This window comes from Ramularia collo-cygni (assembly GCF_900074925.1).
Source record: "Ramularia collo-cygni strain URUG2 genome assembly, contig: RCC_scaffold07, whole genome shotgun sequence".
In the NCBI taxonomy this organism is placed as follows: Eukaryota; Fungi; Ascomycota; class Dothideomycetes; order Mycosphaerellales; family Mycosphaerellaceae; genus Ramularia; species Ramularia collo-cygni.
Genome location: NW_019716261.1, coordinates 1437417 through 1461481, shown reverse-complemented (window position 1 = coordinate 1461481; position 24065 = coordinate 1437417). Strand labels below are relative to the sequence as shown.

The 24065-nt window shown below is 49.1% G+C and overlaps 6 protein-coding genes; 3 read left to right on the top strand and 3 right to left on the bottom strand.

Annotated features, from left to right (window-relative positions):
- Positions 1-2518: 2518 nt before the first annotated feature.
- On the top strand, positions 2519-4400 carry RCC_05498 (uncharacterized protein; the record flags this gene model as incomplete). XM_023770769.1 has 4 exons in its annotated part: positions 2519-2572; positions 2624-3120; positions 3181-3574; positions 3627-4400. 4 exons carry the CDS (start codon positions 2519-2521, stop codon positions 4398-4400), a joined length of 1719 nt encoding a protein of 572 aa, XP_023626537.1.
- A 778-nt stretch (positions 4401-5178) lies between these two features.
- RCC_05497 (related to glycerate dehydrogenase) lies at positions 5179-6276 on the top strand (the record flags this gene model as incomplete). The annotated part of the gene is made up of 1 exon (XM_023770768.1): positions 5179-6276. The coding sequence occupies one exon, from the start codon at positions 5179-5181 to the stop codon at positions 6274-6276; it is 1098 nt and encodes a 365-aa protein (XP_023626536.1).
- Positions 6277-6320: 44 nt separating this feature from the next.
- On the bottom strand, positions 6321-7397 carry RCC_05496 (related to citrate lyase beta subunit; the record flags this gene model as incomplete). XM_023770767.1 has 3 exons in its annotated part: positions 6321-7081; positions 7136-7288; positions 7355-7397. The coding sequence occupies 3 exons, from the start codon at positions 7395-7397 to the stop codon at positions 6321-6323; spliced, it is 957 nt and encodes a 318-aa protein (XP_023626535.1).
- Positions 7398-7922: 525 nt separating this feature from the next.
- Positions 7923-8791, bottom strand: RCC_05495 (probable Lactam utilization protein lamB; the record flags this gene model as incomplete). XM_023770766.1 has 3 exons in its annotated part: positions 7923-8190; positions 8240-8613; positions 8669-8791. 3 exons carry the CDS (start codon positions 8789-8791, stop codon positions 7923-7925), a joined length of 765 nt encoding a protein of 254 aa, XP_023626534.1.
- A 365-nt stretch (positions 8792-9156) lies between these two features.
- Positions 9157-13367, top strand: RCC_05494 (probable Putative urea carboxylase; the record flags this gene model as incomplete). XM_023770765.1 has 10 exons in its annotated part: positions 9157-9201; positions 9269-9531; positions 9588-9769; positions 9825-10532; positions 10584-12326; positions 12389-12562; positions 12609-13064; positions 13121-13203; positions 13264-13278; positions 13332-13367. The coding sequence occupies 10 exons, from the start codon at positions 9157-9159 to the stop codon at positions 13365-13367; spliced, it is 3705 nt and encodes a 1234-aa protein (XP_023626533.1).
- Positions 13368-13841: 474 nt separating this feature from the next.
- Positions 13842-15521, bottom strand: RCC_05493 (uncharacterized protein; the record flags this gene model as incomplete). The annotated part of the gene is made up of 1 exon (XM_023770764.1): positions 13842-15521. The coding sequence occupies one exon, from the start codon at positions 15519-15521 to the stop codon at positions 13842-13844; it is 1680 nt and encodes a 559-aa protein (XP_023626532.1).
- Between the last annotated feature and the right edge of the window lie 8544 nt (positions 15522-24065).

Below are 24065 nucleotides of genomic sequence, written 5' to 3'. Positions count from 1 at the left end.
GTAAAGCCTTCAAAGTCTGCTCTCTCAAGGATGGCCAGGCAAGGTATCAGGCTGCCTTGCTGTACGTAACAGATGAGCTTCCTGCCTGGAATCTTGGAGTGTAGAAAGACAGAGTGCTGTGTGGATTTCAAGGGCGCTGCTGATTCGTATCCACAGCATAAGAGCATGCATGAGGTGACGTTTACGCTCCCGAAACTGCACACGATCGAAGCTGCGGACAGCCTTTGTAGTAGCGGAGACGGCGAGAAGCTGGATAAGACATGAGCGAGGTTCCCAGCCCCTCAGAATAGAACCTTGGACGAAGACTCAATTGTGAAAAAGATTCGTATATCTCGCAATGTCGCCGTGATCATTGAAAGCATATGGTAAGGTAATGATGTTGTTGATATTGTGGATGGAGGTTCTGCGAGTACGGAGGTTTAGATGGAGAATTTGGCGCTCAGACCACCTTTGGCACCCACACGGACACGGTCCACACCTCCATCTGGAGAACGACGCTTAAGCCGCCCTTTTGTTCTCTACTCCCTCCTCGGCATCAACACCTTCACGATACACAGCATAGGGCCCAGGAACTTCGCCAGTTCAAGTTCCGTCTGTGCCTACATGTGGCGGAATCTCCGACCTCCCGGCCGATGCGCCAGCTTCGCGAGCGCCCGTCCCGTCGCAATCATGTCTCGCTGCAATGCACGACTACGCTGAGCGCCGCATGCTCAAAACAAACATGCGGACGGAGTGATTACCATGCAAGTGTTGTAAAAATGACGAAAAGGAGAAGAGCAGGTCTATAGACCGCACTCGACAGCGCCTGAAGATGGGGAAGAGCGAACACTATGCCGCGGCCACAACAGCGAGCAGGACGCTTTGGACAAAACACACAGGTCCACATGCATGTGCAATACTGCACCTACTTGTCAAGCAGTCCGCCGAGACGGATCTCTGACCCCCAAGGGGATTTCACATCCTGCGGCCGTAGCATCAAGCGTCTACGCAACCCACAGCGATCGATTTGCGGCCACAGCTACCACATCAACCATGCTGCTTTGTTCAGGATCGGATGTTCAATTGCAGCGACGGCTACGTTGAGCTGCGGACCGGTTTGGGAGTTATCAGCTCACTTGCGCTCTCTAATCATTAGGGCACGACACGCAGGTGGGAGCACGTTCCATACTTTCTTCGATCTTCTGCACTCTCGCTCCCATGAAAGATGCCTTCTGGCCAAGATTTCCTTGCTTTCGCTGCGTTAATCAGTGGTGGCCTGGCTTCCCCATAAAATATACTGTGCGAATGGCGAAAGGCATCGGCGTCTGCGTCTACACTGTATGTGCTACTGATCATGGCGTTCTGATTGCGACTGCAAGCTCGCGTTGGGTCACTGGAAAAATTGAAGAGAAAAATATCAAAGGTACGTGGGAACCCTCGATACCACTTGAAGCCATCTAATACGTGGATCTCAGTTTCCGGTTTGAACAATCGGCGGCCGGATGATACATCTGGCCTGTCGGTCATGAGCCAGCTCTGTAAATTTGAGACTTTATGCCTGTGATCGGGGCGCTCTGCGACCACGATTCTTCTGCAATCAAGGCCTTTGGTACTGTTCCACACAATCGTGGAAAGGCCAGGAAACTAGCCTGTTGGCGACATCTGCACTCGAAGAATCCCCTCGAACGCTGAGCGCCTTGAAATCGGCTCACCAGAGCGCTCTCTCCAGCTTCGAAACACCAAGCGGAGCCAGTGGCAGCCAGAGACGGGAGACAAAGCACGCTCCGAGAAGGACGCGGGGTGCGTTTGGAAGCATCTCGGCTCAGTACTAGCTCGCATCAGTGTACGGCCGTGGAGCGCGGTGACGACACCGGTCTGGCTGGTACCCTGCCAAGAACCCGCCCATTCATCTGCGAAGATGTAAAAAACTAGCGGCAGACAGGAAGCATCGCGAGAGTGACCGAGCCTAGTCCATGATGCAGATGAGAAGGACGCAGACGGGCCCCAGTGATGCCTGTCGGGTGGACGGCATATTTGGCCCGCGCTGATTGGCTTACCAAGGAAGTTGCAGAATCAAACATCAGCCAGCTGTCCGCCAAGAGGGAGAACAGCAACGGCAACGCTACGCTGCAGTCGACAAAATACATATGAGGAGTATCAAGAAGTCCGTCGCAAGCTCCTCGTCAATTCTCCTGGACGATTCGCGTTGTCGGAAGGCAGGATTTCCATTCCCTTGTCGAAATTCGGGACATCACAAGACTGGCCCGTGCGCACTCGATTCGAAGTTCCCTTCTCTTTCCACAATCTCTTTCCTCTCCTCCTCACCAACACCACCTCCACCAACAAACATCCCAACACCACCACCGCGCGAGCACCCTCGACCTACGCGCATCCTGTACGATCGATAACATTGGACTGCAGGAGCCGACATCTTCATTGCCGTCGCCAACGCGTTGCGTCACGCCAACCGCGTCGCAGATTGCAGCGTGCGCCCGGACCGAGCGACACACAACCCTCACTCCACCGACATAACATCGCTATGGCCGACGAGACGACCACCGCCGCCGCGCCAGTGGATGTAGCTGCCCCCGCTGTAAGTGATGATGGCATCTCGTCAGATGAAACAATGCTAAGACCTATACAGCCTGCCGCCGCCGAACCAACCGAGCCAGCTACCCCGGCTACGAACGGCGATGCAGCAGCATCGAAAGAGGATGGAGAAGGAGACGTCGCGGCTGAGGGTGTCGCTGATGCAAACAACGCGCACGATGTCACACCTGACGCGTCGGCCGAGCCCACAACCGCCGCGACGCCTGCAGGCTCTGGCAAGGACAAGAAGCGCAAGTCGACTGGCGGCGTGCCGGAGCACAAGGGAAAGAAGGCACAGGGCAAGCGCAAGTCAATGCCCGCAAACCTGCACCTCGACGCAAAGCCCGGCGACTTCTTCTGGGCGCGCCTGAAGGGCTACCCTCCTTGGCCATCGGTCGTCTGTGACGAGTCTATGCTACCAGAAGTGCTCCTCGCCTCACGTCCAGTGAGCACGTCGCGGCCTGACGGTTCTATCCGCGAGGACTTCCTGGAGGGCGGCAAGAACGCCAAGGACCGCACCTATCCCATCATGTTCCTCGCCACCAATGAGTTGTAGGTTGACAGACTGGCTGTTGAACCTCATTTCAAACGTATGCTAACACAGTTTCGCAGCATCTGGATGGGCAACACTGCCCTGACACCACTCGATCCGGAGGAGTGCAAGACCTTGCCCAAATCCAAGATGACCAAGGCACTCCAGGCAGCGTATCAGGTCGCATCAGAAAACCATGATCTCGATTACTTCAAGGGTCTTTTGGCCAGCTGGCAGACCGAGATGGAGGCAATCCGCAAGGCAGAAGTCGAGGCCGAGGAGGAGTACGAGCGGGCACTGGCCGCCGAAAAAGCGGCGCAAGACGACCAGGCTGGCGAGGAAGTTGCTGCGGATAAGCCCAAGAAGAAGGCACCGCGCAAGAGCAAGGGCGGAGACGATGGTGTCGCGGACGACGCTCCCAAGTCCACCAAGAAGCGAAAGGTTGCGGAGGGAAGCGAGGAAGATGCTCCCAAGGTGTGTACTGACTGATGATGCTCGTTTGTTTCATGCTAATGGCTATCACCAGGCGAAGAAGACACCCAAAGTCACCAAGCTCAATGGGCCAAAAACACCAAGCGACGCGTCGGCCAAGAAGGAGAAGGAGAAGAAGCCAAAGAAGAAGGTTGTTTCTGCTCCAAAGATTGAGGAGCCCGACGACACGAAGCCGGAACTTACTGCCGAGGAGAAGCTCCAGCAACGCGAAAAATCGGTTCTGTACCTCCGTCACCGCCTGCAGAAGGGATTCCTCTCCCGTGACACTGTTCCTCAGGAGTCTGAAATGGGCAGTATGGCCGACTTCTTCACCCAACTCGAGGGCTACACTGAGCTCGAGCCGTCCATCATTCGAACCACCAAGATTCACAAGGTGCTCAAGGCCATTGTCAAGTTGACGAGCGTGCCCAAGGACGACGAGTACCACTTCAAAAAGCGCAGCTCGGCCATGCTGGAGACTTGGAACAAGCTCATGGAGAGTGAGAACGAGAACCCGAACCCGACTTCAACAGCTGCAGGTGTTTCGGACATTCCCGAGACCAAGGCGCCTGAGACTAACGGAACTTCGGCGGCCAAGGATGTTGAGATGAAGGACGTCGTTGAAGAGGCACAGGAAGGCGCAGAGAAGCAGCCAGAAGCCCAGGCAGACAAGGCTGCCGAGCAGATTGAGGAGAAGGTCGGAAGCAAAGCAGATGCCGTTGCTGATCTGCCTGCAGCTCCGACTGAAAAGGCCGCAGAACTGGCCGATGCGGCCAWAGATGAGGCTGCCGCGCCTGCTGATGCGGACGTTAGCATGGACGACGCATGAAAGCTCATCGGAAAAGTCTAYGAGATTGAGAATGAGTGAAGACACGGATCGACCCGGTTGAGGTATTGGAGGAGCGCGAGTGGCTTTGATTGCTGCCGTCTGACGATGTGGTGTTGAGGAGCCGGTGTTCTTGCTTACTATTAGCAGCACTACTACCTGATGTCTACTGKGCATTATTGTGAACGAATAGATTCTGTCTGTACGAGAGCGAAATGACTTGATTGTACCAGAGTCTTGAATGCGTATTACTGGGTTCGCCGACCGTGGACTGTGTTTGAATCTCTCCATTGATACCCTCTTATTTTCCATCTGTTAGGGACAATTCGCTCGCAGTACAACGACGATGGTGGCCAGCCATGAAAATATTGGGGTCCCACAGCCAATCGCTCTCCCGTTGATCTATTGTATGACGCAGAACACTGCTTCGCCCCATAGTAGACGATTACATGTGCGATACGTCTTATGCGATCTAGATCAACGGAGACGCAGGAGACTGAGAGGCACCCCGGACGCCAACGATCGCGCCATCGCATGATAACATCGGGAGTGGAGACGTCCCACTACAATGCCCTCGCGTCACATCTTAGAAAGAATGATCACACATCATTGGTGATGATCACGCATCGAAATACTGCAAGTGAAGACTTCCTAGACTTTTCATCATCTCATCTATCTCCGTGTGCAAGAGAGCTCGATAACGACACGCAGCACTGAGCTTCGGCACATCCGTTCGACCACCACGCCGACGACTACTCATCACTCCCATCAGGCAGCGACCATGGGCGGTGGACCAGCAGCAGGACTCCTCCTTGCCATTCTACCTGTACCCGAGCCCATAGAAATTCTCAACCATCTTCGTTCCCGATTTCCTGCCCTCCAAATCACATTCATCCACATCTCTCCAGCCGACTCCCGGAATGCCGCTGTAATCAAAGCCACTGTACCTCCTCACCTCTGGAAACAAGCCACGGTCCTCGTTACACTCTTCTCCTTCCCACCAGAGGTCGCCGATGTGCCCAACCTTGAGCTTGTACATCTGATATCCGCAGGCAGTAATCAGCTGCAAGGGCAACCGCTTTGGAATGACAGTGATGTTACCATCACCACTTCTTCGGGAATTCATGGCCCACAGATCGCGGAATGGGTGATTATGACGGGGCTTGTGGCCAGTCATAAATACCAACAGCTCTATGAATCACAAAAGAAGAAAGTGTGGGATAAAGGCGGGAGTGAATACAAAGTGCGAGACCAAGTAGGAAGGAGGTTGGGCGTGTTGGGATATGGAAGTATTGGAAGACAAGTAGGGAGACTCGGGAAGGCTATGGGTATGGATGTTGTGGCTTATACTGCTACACCGAAACCTACGGCCGAGAGTCGGAAAGATCATGGGTTTGTTGTTGATGGAACGGGTGATGTGGATGGAAGTATTCCCAGTGATTGGTATAGTGGGCTGGACAAGGAGAGCTTGCACGAATTCCTGAAGCAGGATCTCGATTGGTTGGTGGTATCTGTTCCATTGACGAAGCAGACACAGCATTTCCTTGGAGAGGAGGAATTCAAAGTGCTGAGCGAGGGAGGCAAACGGCCGGTGTACGTGACGAACATTGCCAGAGGACAGATCATCGACCAAAACGCGTTGATCAAGGCTTTGAAGGACGGGACGTTGGCTGGCGCGGCGTTGGACGTTACAGACCCGGAGCCGCTGCCTAGTGACAGCGAGCTTTGGGGTCTGGAGAACGTGATTATTACGCCGCACATTTCAGCCACGGCAGAAGGCTACATTGAGAGGACATTCAAGGTCTTGGAGCAAAATCTCGAGTTGCGAGAGAAAGGAGAGAAGTTGATCAATGTCGTGAAGCGCGAGAGAGGATATTGAGCCAGTCCTGACGACAGATCCATAGATTCTCAGAATCAAAGCATCTACTGCGGCTCCTCGTCCTTGTACTTCTCCTTCAAAGCACTGACATCGATCCCACAAACCTCCGCCTTGGCCACAATAGCCTTCGCCTTGCCCACCACAGGAACATCAATCATCTTCCCATCCAAAGTCCATGCTCCGCGTCCCTGTTCATCAGCTTTCTGATCGCAAAGCACGACTCTCACAGCCCACTCCGCCTCCTTCTCCGAAGGCGAGTACACCTCCTGCACAACTCCCACCTGATCAGGATGAATACACTGTTTCCCATTAAACCCAAATCTCTTCCCATTCTCACTCTCCTCTCTCAATTGCTGCTTGCCTTCCTCCCCTCTAAACGTCGTACTCACAAGATCCAACGCACTAGGCAAATTATGCGCCCTCGCAGCCGTCACAATCGCAGATCTCGCATACATGAACTCATGCAAACTCGGCGTCCTCGTCAACGAGAGATCCATAGCAAAGTCCTCGGCCGCGAACGTCAAGCCGGAGAGATATGGAGAAGCTTTACAAATCGCGTTCAAATCCATGACGGAGCGTGCACTTTCCACCAACGCGACGATTTTGATGGGATTGGTGGAGCCTTCGGCATGCCTTTCTGGGAGAAGTTGTCGTAGGACGTCGGTGACGAAGTGGAGGTCTTTGGGCGCGTCGACTTTGGGGACTACGATGCAGTCTAGGTGTTTTCCTTGGAGGATTGTGGTTAGGTCTGAGAGGGCATAGCCGGAGTCTACGGCGTTTATGCGGACTGCTTGTTCTCGGATGCCTAGGAGATGGTGAGTAAGTGCTGGGTGTAAGGGGAGGGGGAAGGAGGATGTACCGGAGACTCTGTCACGGTTGAGGATTTCGAGGACATTCTTGCGACCTTCGGGTTTCTTGCTGGGTGTTACTGAGTCTTCGAGATCGTAGCAGAGGGAATCTATTGCTTGGATTGAACGGGACTTTTCGAGGAATCTCATTGATGAGCCGGGGACTATGGGGTCTTCAGTCTGTTTTCCTTATGCAGATTTGATGATTTAGCATGTTGATCGAAGCATACCGTATAGTTGGGCCCGGCGGATAACTTGTTTTGCGGCGGCCATGTTGGGTTTGGTGGTATAACGTCGATGTTAAGTCGATTTCGAGATTTTCAATGAGCCGCTCATCTAACCACTTTTCTCGACACTCAGATTAGGGTATCAAATGAGTGTAGTAATGTCAACGCAATGGGTTGGAGATGTTGTGAGACGTCGTGCGGGAATAAGGGCACCTCGGTTCTAGCGGCAGCTGCTCAAACTCAGACCCACTGTGGTTGGCTGGGGTATCAGACATCCACCCAGAAGTTATCCATCACCATGCGATACGACGCGACTCGAACATTCATTAATAATACTTTCCGAGAACAACCCTTTACAGAGTATGCATAGGCGTCTTGGCAAGATCAGCAGATACGAACACTACGCTGATGGACCGCAGAAACTACATGTTCTGCCGGAACCTGCAAATGCTCAAGACTGACTGCTACAAGTGAATGACCACATACGTCTAACTGCAGTATAGCACTTCTGACTAGGTACTGTTCGACTAGTTTTGCTCATTGTTCCTTACTTGCCGAGCATCTCACCGTCCTACGCATACTTCATCTTCTTGTTAAAATCGGAGATGATACTCCTGGCAGCTTTGACAATCTCCAGAGCACCAGGACTATCGCTATGACAGCACAAAGAGACATCATGCTGCCCGACTGGCAATTCCACCTCTTCGCCAGTAACTGCAATAACGGAGCTATTTTCAAGTTGACTTGAGATGTGCTTGTGTACATCTTCAGAAGTCCATGCCTTCTTCTTACGATCGATCACAAGTCTACCATCGGCAGAGTATTTGACATCGCCGTACCTACAATTAGAGTCAGCCACGCATACCATACCTCTGCAACCGAACCTACAATTCAGCGGTGAAAGGAAGACCAAGCTCCTTTGCTACCTCCTCATGAAAAGTTCCAGCTAGTCCAAAGACTCTCACACCGGCTGGTACGCCCTTGTACACTGCTCTGCAGATATCCTTATCCCGATACATCATACTGTACAGAATGCCGTGTGGTTTGACGTGGTTCAAGGGGACATTGGCTGCCGTTAAGAATCCTTGAAGAGCACCGACTTGGTATCGAACCATGGCAGTGAGTTCTTCGGGCGACATCTTGATCTCGCGACGGCCGAACCCTTGAATGTCAGGCAGCCCGGGATGTGCGCCGAYGAGGATATTGTGCTGCTTGCATTTCTCTACGGTTTCTTGCATGATTAATGGGTCTCCAGCATGGAACTGTCACACATGTTAACAGATTGTCTGTCATGGTAGAAGGATGGGATAATCTTACGCCACAAGCGACGTTGGCATGGTCGATAAGTGGAATGAGTTCGTCATCTGGTCCAGCTTTGAAGTTTCCATATCCCTCTCCCAAGTCAACGTTAATGTGTACTTTTCTCTGGATTGGAGCCATCGCGTCCCTATGTGTTGTGGTTGTGAGGGGAGCTTGATCGTTTAGCGAGACCGGGATATCTCGAGAGGAGAGTGACACAAGGTGAAGTCGAAGCAAAGTGTGATCACATGTAAAGAAGACTTATGAGATGAATCTGCTTAGCTGTCGGATGATACTATACGGATTACGAAGTAGGGCAGGTCCACTCGTGAGGAGATCGCCCGACCTATGATGCTGTGCCGAATGCTCCCTATCAGTGGGGAACCTTGAACAGCTTCGAGCTGATCCCTGAAGCGGGCGTACGGGTGTACGACTTTATTAGTCAAGAGCATCTTGCCTGCTCTTCGATGGAAAGAGCGTAGTTGTCGACAACACTGGCCATCAAAATGGAGAAGTTGAAGAAATTGCTGATCGCCAATCGAGGCGAAATTGTGCGTGACTTCCGGAATATCTTTCTGCCGAGTATGGCCTCCGCTAATGAGACGGCGACGACGGCAGGCAGTTCGCATCATCAAGACAGCCAAGCGGCTAGACATTCAGACCGTGTCGATCTATACATCTGCCGATGCTGCATCGCTTCACGTCTCTGACGCCGATGAAGCTGTCCTACTCCCGACGTTGCAAAGCTATACCGATGGCGACGAGATCATCCGGATCGCAAAGGAGAAAGGCTGCCATGCCATCATTCCTGGTTACGGCTTCTTGTCAGAGAATGCAGCCTTCGCAAAAGCAGTCAGCGATGCTGGTCTGGCTTGGGTAGGGTAAGATCATATACCAGTCTTCACGACCTAAAAACCTAAATATTGACAGCCCCTAGACCTAGCGAGGATGCAATCAAGGCCTTTGGAATCAAGCACACGGCTCGCGATTTAGCGAAGCAGTCAGGGGTGCCTATCGTGCCTGGTACCGATGGCTTGGTCGAGAGCGAAGAAGATGCTGTTAGTCAGAGCGAGACGCTTGGGTATCCTGTCATGCTCAAGATTACCGCAGGCGGCGGAGGTCAGTGTCAGGAGGTAGAACTCATTTTGTATTTCTGATGAGCTAACAAACTCAGGATCGGGCTTGATAACTTGCCAAAACCAAGAGCAAGTCAAGGCCGGATTCAAGCAAGCACAGAGCCGTGGGCAAGCTCTGTTCAAGGACTCTGGAGTATTCATCGAGCGCTACTATCCCGAATCTCACCACGTTGAAGTTCAGGTATTTGGTAATGGACTCGGTAAGGCCATCTCATTTGGCGAGCGAGAGTGTTCGATCCAGCGACGACACCAAAAGGTCATCGAAGAGTGCCCAAGTCCTTTTGTGCAGAAACATCCGGGGCTACGAGACAAGATATGCAATGCAGCCATAAGCCTGGCTGAGTCTGTAAAATACGGCTCGGCTGGCACTGTTGAGTTTCTGGTCGATGATAAAACCGCCGAGTTCTTCTTCCTGGAGATGAACACGAGACTCCAGGTCGAACATCCAATCACAGAGGCCTGCTACGACGTTGATCTCGTGGAGTTAATGCTGAAACAAGCAGATGCTCAGCTATCAGGCAAGGGTGGACTTACAACTGAACATTTGGACTCTCTACATCGATCTGGACCTTTTGGAGTTGCAATTGAAGCCAGGGTCTACGCAGAAAATGTGCTCAGAGACTATGCTCCTTCGCCGGGTCTACTGACAGAGGTGCATTGGGAACAGCTTCAAAACGGACGGATCGACACTTGGGTGAGAACTGGTTTGAGGATATCTCCCAACTACGATCCGTTGATAGCCAAAGGTAAGGATCATCACAGGTGTACGTAATACCAGACTGACTTGGTTCCACTAGTGATCAACCACGCAAAGACGCGTGAGTCCGCGAGAAAAGGAATGAGTCTGCTACTCGAACGATCTGTACTGTCCGGACCACCAAACAACCTCGACTATCTGGCCAGTATCATGAGAGATGATGTCTATCAGTCGGGGCGCACCATCACATCGTTTCTGCAAAGCTTCGTGTACGAACCGAAAGTCATAGACGTGATATCGCCAGGTGCATATACTCTGATCCAGGACTTGGATGGTAGACCCAGTGTCGGCAAGGGGATACCGCGAAGTGGTGCAATGGACCCAATAGCACTGGCCGTTGGCAATATTCTTGTAGGGAACTCGCGCGGACAAGAAGGCTTGGAGATTACACTCTCTGGTCCGGAACTCAAGTTCCATGGAGCTGCTGTGATTGCGCTGACTGGTGCTCCCATCGAGGCGACACTGGACGGCGGCTCGATTCCCATRTGGTCACGCAAACATATCAAACCAGGCCAAACCCTCAAAGTTGGACGCACTACAGGAGCTGGCTGCCGCAGTTATCTTGCCGTCTACGGTGGGTTTCCTTCGGTCGCAGATTATTTTGGCAGCAAGTCAACCTCTCCAATCGTCGCAATTGGCGGCTATCAAGGTAGACAATTAGCTCCCGGTGATCAATTGAGTCTGATCAAAGACGTACCATCCAGTCTTGGGGGACATCCTAGCATTCCCCAGGCTCTACTCCCAGAATACACATCGTCATGGACTATTAATGCTTTGCCTGGCCCCCACGAAGAGGGATACCTTACTGACGAAGACATCGAGATGCTCTACTCTACCGACTGGAAGGTCTCGCACAATGCTAGCAGAAGTGCCATCAGATTGGTGGGACCAGTACCACAGTGGGCACGACCAGATGGCGGCGAAGGCGGCTCGCATCCTTCAAATCTGGTAGAGTATGGCTACTCCTGTGGATCCTTGAATTGGACGGGCGACGAAGGTTGCATCTTCTCACTTGACTGCCCAAACTTTGGTGGATTTGCAAGCTCTGCAACGGCGATTCGGGCAGATTATTGGAAGCTGGGTCAGCTCAAAGCTGGGGACACTCTAAGATATCAGCGAGTCTCGCTCGATGAGGCTTTGACCCTGCGCAATAATGTTGCCCAATACATTGATAGCATTGCACTTGCTGTTGAAGTTGGCAGCTTCGACGGCGTTGTGCCTCTCAACTCCAGCTTCGAGCCTAGCGGCAAGTTCAGCAAAGCTGTACTCTGGGAGCGCTCGGCTTCAAACACTCAGCCCCAAGTGCGCTATCGCCAGGCCGGCGACGACTATCTTCTCGTTGAATATGGCAACGAGCAATTCGACCTCAACTATCGCTGCCGGGTGACGGCTCTCGAGAAAGCAATCAACTCCAAAGATGCTCCTGACTGGCTGAAGCAGAATCTAACGACTACGGTCGGATGCTGCACATCCATCACCATATGTTATGACGGCGCCAAGATGGATCGTGAGAAGTTGATGAAGCACTTACAACATCTCGAAGATCTAATCGGAGATCTCAGTAAAACGAAAGTGCCCTGCCGTCGCTTCAAGCTACCGTTATCATTCGAAAGCAAAGAGCAGACCGAGGCGACAAAAAGGTACATGGAGACTCAAAGACCGCATGCYCCATATCTTCCGGACAACCTGGATTTCGTCGCGAAGAACAATGCGTTCACTGCGGAGCAACTCAAGCACAACATGCTGAATGGAGAGCTCATGGCTGTGGTTGTGGGCTTCTTCTGTAAGTGAGATCGATGTATTTTATGGCTGGAGAGGGGGGAAAACTAACATTTTGGGTCACAGGTGGTAATACTGTATCTCTACCGGTCGATCCAAGACAGAGGATGTCGTCACCAAAAGCGAATCCCAGCCGAGTCTTCACACCAGAAGGTACATTTGGCTGGGGAGGCTCATGCGCCAGTATTTATCCGGTGGACTCTCCAGGAGGCTATCAGATGCTTGGGCGAACCATACCTTGTAAGTACCATGCTCTCTGTGAAACCATTGACTCTAACAGTCCTAGGCTTTGATTACTACGGCTTCAAACAAGGCTTCGCACCAGATCGTCCTTGGCTGTTCCAAGACTTTGACATTTTGACATTCTATCAGGTCACCGAAGAAGAACTCAACGAGAAACTCGGACTGTTCCGATCCGGACAGTATGAATTTGAATGGGAGAGCGCCGAGTTCGACATGGAGCAACACAACCGCCTACTCGTCGAAACCGCAGACGAAGTGAAGCAAATCAGAATCGCTCAGCGTAAAGTACAGAATGAGATGATCGAGGCCGAGAATCAGTCTCTAGCGAAGTGGAGAGTAGACAAGGCGAAGAACAAGCCTGATGAGAGTACTATTGATTCACTGCTGCAGGATCCGGCCATCACGGCGATTGAAGCCCCTGTTGATGCAAATGTATGGAAGATTGAAGTCAAGGAGAAAGATGAGATCCAGACTGGACAGGTTGTTGCGATCTTAGAGGGTAAGATGGAAATTGTGTTGCTCGATTTGGAAACAGTGCTAACGAATCTCTGATAGCTATGAAGCTGGAAATCAATGTCAACGTTCCGGATAGTCTCAAAGGAGGCAGGATCGTGGTGGAAAAGCTGTTGATAGAGCCTGTGAGTACTTTTCTACTGCGGAATTCAGAGTCAATTATACTGATGATAATATTACAACAGGGCGAAACAATCAGAGTACGTTTCTAATTAAGCTGATGTCTTCGGACGATTACTGACACTTATAACAGGCGGGTGGCCGCATTGCACTTGTTCGGACAGAGTAGAGCGGCCCATCCTACAAAGCATTTCCGGAATGCCACTTTAGTTCAAATTGACGTGAGCTTCTCACGGTCCGTAGAACATGGTGAAGCAGAGCTTGATTAATCAACCGAACGTTTGGACGGCAGGCTCACTGCGGAAGAGACACCGTCGAAGCCATCTGAGTAGCTTCAAGAGACTTTTGTTCCAAAGCTTGCCACTCGTCTTGTTACGATTAAGCCTTTGAATCGCAAGGAAAGAAGTATATGCTGCAGAGGTCGCTGCCTGTCTTCAGTATACGTCGAGCACGTAGATCTCGTGTCAGTCCGTGACCCTCCATGGACTTCTCTACGAATTCCACCAGTGGAACGCATCAAGGCTCCTTCCTCTTCATGTCCCATACTACAGATGTCTCCCATAAGAGGGCTTCGTTGAAAATTTCCGTACGGGAACGTGAAACACCCACTCCGCTGAAAAGGTAGTTTCTCTGCTCGCAAGATTCACCTCCACCACCACCTTTCGTTGCGAGTCGAAGGCCGGGTACCACCAGCCCAATGATCCTCACGCTGTCTGGTCTGCTCCTCGCCGTAGTTGCGTTTGCTCAACTTCCCCGGGTCAAGTTCACTACGAATCTCGTTGTCGTTAGAACGGCCCGTTCGATTCTCGGGATGGTGAGTTCCAACGTGACCCCTGCTGCTGGCGCTCATCAAGTCGTGCGAGTTCAGTGAATCGAAACGGTGCTTTCCTGACGCCCTGTAGCCTGTGTCTGTAGACGGTGGAGATGTATGGGAGCTGAGAGGCTGATGAGAATCAACACAAGATGGCGATTTGCCTCCCTCGTGGGCGGTTTGGGAGCCACCTCGGCCAAGAACACTATGTTCAGCAGCGGGACGGTCCCGGGTGCCGTGATCTACTTTTTTGACCGGACGGATAGAACTGCTGTTATCAGACGTCTCTTCGCCGCCGTTGTACGAGTCAGCCCCAGATGGCTCGACACTATCGGTCCTTGGTCTCTTTTGATTCTTCTGCATCGACATCTGCTGAAACGTTCTAGCAGCTCTCGTGTCTGTTCCGGCAAAAACCCTGTCTCCAGTTCCTCCAATGATTTGCTTGGCCCCTGATTCGATTCCCCTGACCTGGTCTTGCGTCACAGATGTTGACGTGCCCTCCCTTGCTGTGGCTACGCTCGCACTCGACTGCTGAAAAGGTTCGCCCACGGTGTCAGTTCCAGTGGCGGAAAAACAGCGCACATACTCTCCCTCTTTTTGTTTGGTGAGCAGCTTATCGGCCTCCAGCTCAGATGAACGAAGCCGTGTATTCAGTTCACGACCTGCGGTCAAAATTCCCCCGAGCTCTAGTGTAGTGCTCATCTCAAGCCCATGAGCATCTGCCAGGCCTCCCAGCTTGTCGACATTGTTCTGATGCAAGAATTTGATAAGTTTTGGAATGCTATCCTGATGAACGTGAGAGCCACTGTAGCAGTGCTCGATGTCTTGGTAGCGAACGAAGTTCAGCGCAGCACCGTCCAGCAGGCTCGAGGCTTTGACCGGAAAGGTTCCGCCAGTGATCCCGATCCCGCCAATCTCGCTCATACTCTCGTCGAGCTTCTGATCGTCGGCTAGCAGGCGAAGAAACTGCTTCTTCAGTCTCGGATTCTCTCGGACCTGCTTCTCCGTGAGTGGCGTATCTTGTCGAGACCCAATCACTGCAGTGACAACCCCGTTCTCCAGTGGTATGACGCAGACTTGAGGCTTTGATTTGGTGATTATCGAGCCCCCTGGTGTGGAAATGTGGCTGTCGTTGGTGATTGGTAACTTCGTGTTTCCCAGCGGTTCTAGAATAGGCGCAAAGAGGAGTCCTCCTGGTCTACGCGCGTACTTGTGATTCTCTGCTTTGTTGACTGACTTCAATTTGCGTCTGAGGTGTTCTTGTTCGTTCCGGACGATCTGATGGRTCTCGTAGATTGCCTCCTTGAGATATGATTCGACCTGTCCGATCTTATCCGACCAGCACCATCTAACGCGGCCGCTGCTACCCTGTTTGGTTACTGAGAGTAGGACTTCTATGAGCGGCTGGACCTTGCGTAACTGATGCGCCTTTCCATGATGTGGAACACCCGACTTTTGTTTTGCGCGATAGTTGGGACCTCCGACACCAGTCCCGTCTCGATCGCAGCCCATCGCAATACAACACAACGTGCCGTACTTTACAACCAAGTCTGAGTGTGTAGATAGGTGGCGATGGGTAGCTGATGTGTATCGTTCGCGCGCATCGAAGCTTTCGTGCAACCAGGTGTTCTCCTTGAGTGGTGCGCGGACACTACGCTCGACTTCAAGGAGATGACTCTGTCTTKGTTTATGTGCGACTAACATGCAGCGTCTGCGCGGGATGGAATTCAAACCCGAGAATCGCTGATCTATGCAGCATGCTAGTACACACGGTCCGTGCTTTTCGCAAGTGAATGTCAAGCTCCTTGGCGTAGATCGGCGGACGCTTAAGAACTCGACTTCAAAGTCACGTTTCTCACCGTAAACATCACCACACTTATAACTATTGATAAGAAGCCGTACATCGGAACGTGAGGAGATGTAGATTCCGTATGGTAGCGATGATCTCTTGTCTCAACCGCCTGAGGCCATGGAGGCACACTGTCCAGACGAAGACTCCCTGGCCTCTTAACTCCGGTCCATTCTATGCTCGTTCATTCCATACYCAATGAACCGCTTGGTATATAATTGGGATGCTGACAACAGAGAGATTTTCTGTTTGAGCAGAGCCATAGTAGTTGTTGCATTATGCCAAGCTTTCAGCTCACACCATTTCAATGTTCGTCGGCATTTTTATGCTATTTGAGAGCCTCCATCTATTAAAGCATGGCATTGCCGGGCCGTTTCCGTCCTGAGTTCATCCACAACGGGGTCGTTATTTGGCATCGGGCGTCTTTGTCCACGGTTTGTTCAAGCTTCGCCGGAAACAGAGACAATGAATCTTTTTTGCTTCGTATAGCATTCGAAAAGTCATTTGGCTCCAGCTCGGAAAGTTGTCGCACGATTTGCAAGAATGGATGGTTATCGTCAACGGAGAAGGCTGTTGCCCTTGGTAGACAGTCTCCTGTCGGGGTTTTACAGCATCTGTGCTTCACATCTCAAGCCGAGATCATATCGGATTGAGAAGGACAAAGCCGCGAGCTCGAAGACACAGCGTCGTGTCAACCCCAGATTACAAACGCCCCGCGCAAATGTTCCGCAGACCAGGCGGCCTCAGACTCAACGGCGACCATGGCTTACCTTCAAACTAAGCCCAAAAGACAACCATCGAGAGCATGATTGCGGATGTTTCATCGATCACTTATGCGATTTTATCAAGCTACACTCTTGGATAGACGATTCCAACGATGAGCTTATAAGTCTTGCTGAACAGTATGAGGGTCATCTAACTCATATTGTAGAACTAGATGCTAAAGTCAATGTCCATACTCAGCCAGATCGTCCCACAATCGAGCTAGGCTCTCTCGAAGAAATGAGGAGGCTGTTCAGCAACGAGAGTCAAAGACGTAAGGACCTGCAAGACGAGATATGCACCCGTGAAAGGGAGCTTCGTACACAACTCGAGATTGTCAAAGTTCACGCAGCCGTCGTAAGGGAACAGATATACCAGAGCTCCAACCAGTTCTACGACGAGGTCAATGGAGGCAGAATACCACGACCTATATTCATGGACAAGCTCTTTATAATAAGACTTGGCAGGATGAACGCATGTGCCATGCAACTTGCAGCCACTCGGAAGCGTCTCAATAGCTCCAGACAGACTGGACCAGACAGAGATTTCAGGATATACCTCGCGAGAGAACTAGAAGGTCTTCGAAGCGACATGCAGAAGCGAGATATCAGCTTGTGCGGAACAGATGTGGAAACTGATTTTGGTGATCGAGCCGACTTGATCTACCTACCCACCGAGTCCAATCTTCAAAGATTACAGGATCACTTAAAGGTCGACACTGACGAGGATGATGAGGATGAGTATATGGGAAGTGACGAGTGGAGTCTATCACGTCAAGACGACCGCTTACCAGATGGACGTCCACGAGCACAGTCAGAACGTAGCAGTGAGACCTGGTCCGACTTTATCAACGGAGCCGCTGCACCGCATGCGGAACTGGAGAATGAAGTGCGAATTACGCAGCTTGCGGAAGCCATATTCGGATTTGAGCAGAGATTGGCGGATAGGGAACAGAGGCTTCACGATGTACAGAACAGTTACTTCGGGTCATTGAGTGAGGCATTCTTGATTCTTCCATCGCTGACTCGTGAGCGATTCGAACAAGGGCGCGTTTCGTCAGGGGACCCGCCGTTCGTTGAAGAGGAAGCTCGGTTCAGCCAGGAGGTCGATCACGCAAGACGAAACCTCAGGGAAGCACAACGGGCTATGCGTAGCTATATTGACTCAAAACGGGTGCCTACAGAAAGCACCTTTAGAGAACAGACAAACGACCGCAACTCAGGTAATGATGCGCCTGGGCGTCAGATGACACTCCCTCCACAAGCAGACACACGATCGATACGCGACTGGCAGGCTAGAATCTCCAGGCAAGCTGTGCCGTCCCGTGATGATACCTTGCTTACGCCATCGGATAGCAGCCTTTCTGTGGACTTGGATTCTGTCAGATATTCAGAGAAGCTGTCGAATGGAAATGGCTCTACCTATGAGACAGAGATCGTTACTAGGAAGGAGAAATGGTTGCGTAGGAATCAAGCATTCGAACGACAGAAGCGTCAGTACCTTGAATCACAGGGGGTCGTGTTCGAGAAAGATGCTATAGTCAACAACTAGTACTACACCGAAGTTAGCTGAGTAATAGTACCGGTATGCGAGATAGGTGAATCAAAGAACAGTCCTGTTAACCCGTAGTTCGAAGGATGCTACTCGCTGACATTCTCGCTGTACAAGCGGTAAGTGAATTCGCAGCGACTTGGTGCATCTAGATGGCCATAGCGGTCCACCTTTGGTTGAGACCTTGCTCAGTGGGACTGTATCCAAGGCACGTTTTGCGTCGATAGAGCCTCCTACGAGTCTCTGATACACTGTGTAGTGAATGATAATGCCATTCGAGCATCTAGTCTTCCCCGATTAGTGATATGCCAGCTCTGCGACTACATCGTGTCAATGTAATCACTAGATGTTCAAGCGTGAAAGCCCTAACGGGATGTGCTGGATGTTCTATAGATGTCGTGGTAATAGTAGAAGACAGTACCTATCGATTGAGATAGGATTGAACGTTATAGATTAGTATAGACAGCGATTCAACCGATAAGGATGTATAAAGCGTACGATATCTGCTAAACACACCACCTAAGAAGTTTCTCCTTACGACATTGTAGAATAACAGGCTATATAGAGGTACACTCTTTACCAAGTGAGTTGCAACATGTGGGGTTCCTAGGGCTTCATCGTTAGCCAAACATWGCTACATACCAAAGTTTGGCGTACAACCTATGTTCTCAACACAACACTACCCTATATCCGTGTTTTTTTCCCAGTGGTAATCGAAAAGGACGATATTGTCGAAATGGCCGAAAATCGAGTGTGTACTACGCCGCCGGCGGCTCTATTACGTACCTCTCGCGGTAACACGCCACGTAGAGCGCGTCCATCTAAGAAGGCTTAAGAGGCTGCTGCTGCTACTATTGCTACCGCTACTCCGCGAACACCGAAGGCTGGACCGTCTAATGCTAAGGGCAAGGGCAAGGCCGCTTAGAGCGTAAAGAAGTCGTAATCGTCGAAGAAGCGCGCCGCGGCGGTAGAAGTAGAGGGTTCTCGAAAGCGCCGTTCGCGTAATAGAGCCGGAACTGCTGCAGAAGTTGATGTTAGCACTAAGCTGGCTTAAGAGGTGGATGTCGCGGATGAGGCGCTGTTCGTCACTAAGGATAATAAGGATGAGGATAAGGATAATAAGGATAAGGATAATAAAGATAAAGATGAAGAACAGCTACTACCGAGTACGTAGCGGTTACGTAAGCAACACACAGTTAATGTTAATGTTAATAATAAGGATAAGGAGGCTAGAAAGAATAGGCCGGTTTTATATAGCACTATATAGACAGTTAATTACGGCAAGGAGCGTGTCGAGTTAATAGCCTACCCTAAGAAGTCCTCTACGGACGGCTCTTAATTTAGAAGGTTTAAGAAGTAGTGTAAGTTGCGCTATAAGTACGATTAAGACCTGCAGGTGCCTCGTTACCGTAAGGATATTGTGTTTAGTCCTATCCTTTACGCGGCTTACGGCAAGCTCTCGAGGATATACTAGCCTTTATAGGATCTAGCCTATAATGAATTATACGAGAAGGCATTAATTCAACTACGTGTCTAGCGTAAGTGTAGATATAAGGACCTATAGCTACATCTTACCTACGAGTTCTAGCCTACACTAGCGAGTGTTATATTAGGACTAACAGCCCTTAGTACGTAGAGTTTATAGCGACGAACGGTTACGAACACTTAGACAGCGAACGTTCGAGTTAAGCGTGCTATACTAGAGAAAACCGGTGATTTAAAGCACCGTATATACGACGTATAGACGTGCAATTAAGAGAGGTGTTAGAACTATAGTTAGATATGCTAGTAGCCTAGGGATGTAGCTAATATCGAGGAACACTACGAATTATTCGTATAGGCTAGCCTTAACTAGGCTAAAGCAATTAAGAACAGCTTAATAAATAAACAGCTTAAGAGGCCTAATCCGAAGGTTAAGTATGTAGATGAATTCGAACTACTAGCTGCTATTGCGTATCGCATAGCAGTTTATGCGATATTACGAAAGGAGCGCCCTTACGATAACACCGTTAGTCTAAACCGGCGTAAGCAGTAGTAATAGTTACTTTATAGCTAAGTATAGAACTTCTACCTTAGTAGAGCCTTACCGGACGGTAATAAAGAGAACACACCTCTACGGCCTGTTATAGAGCCGCTATTAAGTTAAGTTCGACAGCCCTTAGTTAATCTACTTAACTAGCTTAAGAACTGCATTAACTTCATCTTAGCGGTAGACTATTAGACGAAGCACAACCGCTAAGATAATCTATATAAGATACAGGACTACTTTATATAGAGGGATCTTAGTCTTAAAGCATTAATAGATGTAACACGAGAGTAGTGGGTTAAGAACGGTTTTAAGGAGGGCTAGCGGCAATATTTAAGGAGCGCTATACGTGCATAGAAGCAACTATATAATTAGTTAGGGAGCGACACTAGTAGCGTGGATTTAAACCGGCGATAACTTTTTATATAGCGGTCCGATTCTTACGATTTTTCTTCGAGCTTCTTTAGCGTAACGAGTTATTATAAGATCCGTTTTAAGTTGTATACCATCTGTTGTATAATAGTGTGGTTGTAAATAGGTAGGCAAAATTAATGCTATCTAAAGCCTATATAGAGACTCGCGGAAGCTATAAAGCCGGATCTCTAGCGTAATATAGTCTATAATTTATTGTGTTATAACCACGCTACTAAATTTACTTAATAATAGCTTAAATTGTAGCTCTTAACGAGCTCGAACTTTGAGTATTTATACGGTGAATTTAGAGCGTATAGTTGTTACGCGATTACGTAGTACGCATAGTGGAGTCGAGGATTTTAGGGTCCGGATAGTATCCTTAGCATTTCTTGGCATTTCCGTAGGGAACTTTAGAGGATTCGGCTTTATCTTAGAAAGCTAGCATTTTAGACGATTAGCTATCTAGCATCTACGCATCCCTTAGAACATTGCTATACGTTGCGCACGGCCGTTTTTAGCTATACATATGGGGTTTTAGGACGGTAAGGGATGCGACAGTTCGACAGTAGTATACATACGTGAAAAAACTATAAAAATGAACATTTATCTAATATTAATAAGGAGCTAGCTCTAGCACCGGCAATCGACTTAACTTATTCAATCCTTTATCTTCGCTAATTGCGGAAGCCACTATAATAAAACTGTCGCTCTATAACGTCCGGATCTATGTAACACTTATTAATTGCCTATATAAGGAAGTGCGAATAGCTTTCGAATGCCTCTGCTTCCTTAATATAGCGTCGAACGAACGCTTTTAGAACTAAGAAGGACTATTCGATAGGGTTGTAGTCCGGAGAGTAAGGCGGTAAATACTTAATCTAAATGCTAGCCTCCGCGTAGAGGCGTTTAATGCGTATGTCGTAATGCGTAGATGCATTATTAAGGACTAGCAACTACCCTACGGAGAGTTAAGGAACAACCGTATCCTCTAGCTATTCGTATAGTATATCTCCGGTAATACTGCCCTAGTGTATTAGAGTTCCTAGTAGGTAGCTATCCGGTATTATTATAGGTAAGATACTCTATCTTTTACTTCGGTCCTATAGTTGTTAATCTACGCAATTAACGCCCTTCTTACTCTAACTATACTTACGCTATNATGTAACACGAGAGTAGTGGGTTAAGAACGGTTTTAAGGAGGGCTAGCGGCAATATTTAAGGAGCGCTATACGTGCATAGAAGCAACTATATAATTAGTTAGGGAGCGACACTAGTAGCGTGGATTTAAACCGGCGATAACTTTTTATATAGCGGTCCGATTCTTACGATTTTTCTTCGAGCTTCTTTAGCGTAACGAGTTATTATAAGATCCGTTTTAAGTTGTATACCATCTGTTGTATAATAGTGTGGTTGTAAATAGGTAGGCAAAATTAATGCTATCTAAAGCCTATATAGAGACTCGCGGAAGCTATAAAGCCGGATCTCTAGCGTAATATAGTCTATAATTTATTGTGTTATAACCACGCTACTAAATTTACTTAATAATAGCTTAAATTGTAGCTCTTAACGAGCTCGAACTTTGAGTATTTATACGGTGAATTTAGAGCGTATAGTTGTTACGCGATTACGTAGTACGCATAGTGGAGTCGAGGATTTTAGGGTCCGGATAGTATCCTTAGCATTTCTTGGCATTTCCGTAGGGAACTTTAGAGGATTCGGCTTTATCTTAGAAAGCTAGCATTTTAGACGATTAGCTATCTAGCATCTACGCATCCCTTAGAACATTGCTATACGTTGCGCACGGCCGTTTTTAGCTGTACATATAGGGTTTTAGGACGGTAAGGGATGCGACAGTTCGACAGTAGTATATATACGTGAAAAAACCATGAAAATGAACATTTATCTAATATTAACTAGGCTGGAGCGATAAGGATAAATAAGGGCAATTAATAAGGAGCTAGCTCTAGTACCGGCAATCGACTTAACTTATTCAATCCTTCATCTTCGCTAATTGCGGAAGCTACTGTAATAAAACTGTCGCTCTGCAACGTCCGGATCTATATAACACTTATTAATTGCCTATATAAGGAAGTGCGGATAGCTTTCGAATGCCTCTGCTTCCTTAATATAGCGTCGAACGAACGCTTTTAGAACTAAGAAGGACTGTTCGATAGGGTTGTAGTCCGGAGAGTAAGGCGGTAAATACTTAATCTAAATGCTAGCCTCCGCGTAGAGGCGTTTAATACGTATGTCGTAATACGCAGATGCATTGTTAAGGACTAGCAACTACCCTACGGAGAGTTAAGGAACAACCGTATCCTCTAGCTATTCGTATAGTATATCTCCGGTAATACTGCCCTAGTGTATTAGAGTTCCTAGTAGGTAGCTATCCGGTATTATTATAGGTAAGATACTCTATCTTTTACTTCGGTCCTATAGTTGTTAATCTACGCAATTAACGCCCTTCTTACTCTAACTATACTTACGCTATCCGTAGCGTTCGTTCTATACACTCTCGTTAATGTAGTAGATGCGGTTAGCCGGCTAAGTATTACGTTTACTACGCTAGTACGCACGTAGGAACTCGCTCTACTTACGCAATCGCTTCTTCGCTGCTTTACGTAACTAGCCTACGTCGTATATAGCCCTATAGATAGTAGATATAGAGGCCTATACACCGTATTTATCCTATAGGTACTACTACATCTCGTTAAGGTAGGCAGTTAGCTACTTAGACAGCTAGTCTAGCATTATTCGAACATAGTAATCCGATAGYAGTRGCCGTAGACCGAGTTTAYATCYACGCGGAGCGTACGGTTRTYTAAATAGGTCTATATATACGCGTATGCGATAAACGGTTAAGCGGTTTATCTTAACTTTATTAGCTATAGTAATGTCGCTCTCGTCCGTGTCCTCTAGTCGGCGGAGGACCTTACTAAGAACCGGAGGTTTTAATCTACTAGGTATTACGGTGATTTTTAGCTATTCGGAGCGTGATTTAAGGGCGTAATAGTAGTGTTCTAATTTAATTAGTATAGTAGTAAATAATTAAGACGAAAAAGCGGAGGTGTTCGGAGGTGTTGCAACCTACTTAGTAAAACCTATAACTAATCTAGGAAGGCTATCTTAAACCGTATTCCTATTAGGGTCTACGAAAGATTCTCGTGGCTATAGTTTGCGATAATTAGTCTCGGACATGCTATAGGCTTAAAATGTACGTAAGAACAAGAGAAAATAACGTAACTAATTAGGATTAAGTTATATCGAATAGGCAGTCTTTAATCGCAAGTTTTTAATGCGTAAAGTGCGGACCCGAGGCTATAGGACGCTGTAGTTGGCCGCTACTATATTATACGAGCTATAGATGTGCGTAAGAGCAAGACAAAAAGGATGGGCTTAAACAAAGGTAAGTAACAGCAAAAGGGGTATTTCAAATCATAGATTTCCAAAACTA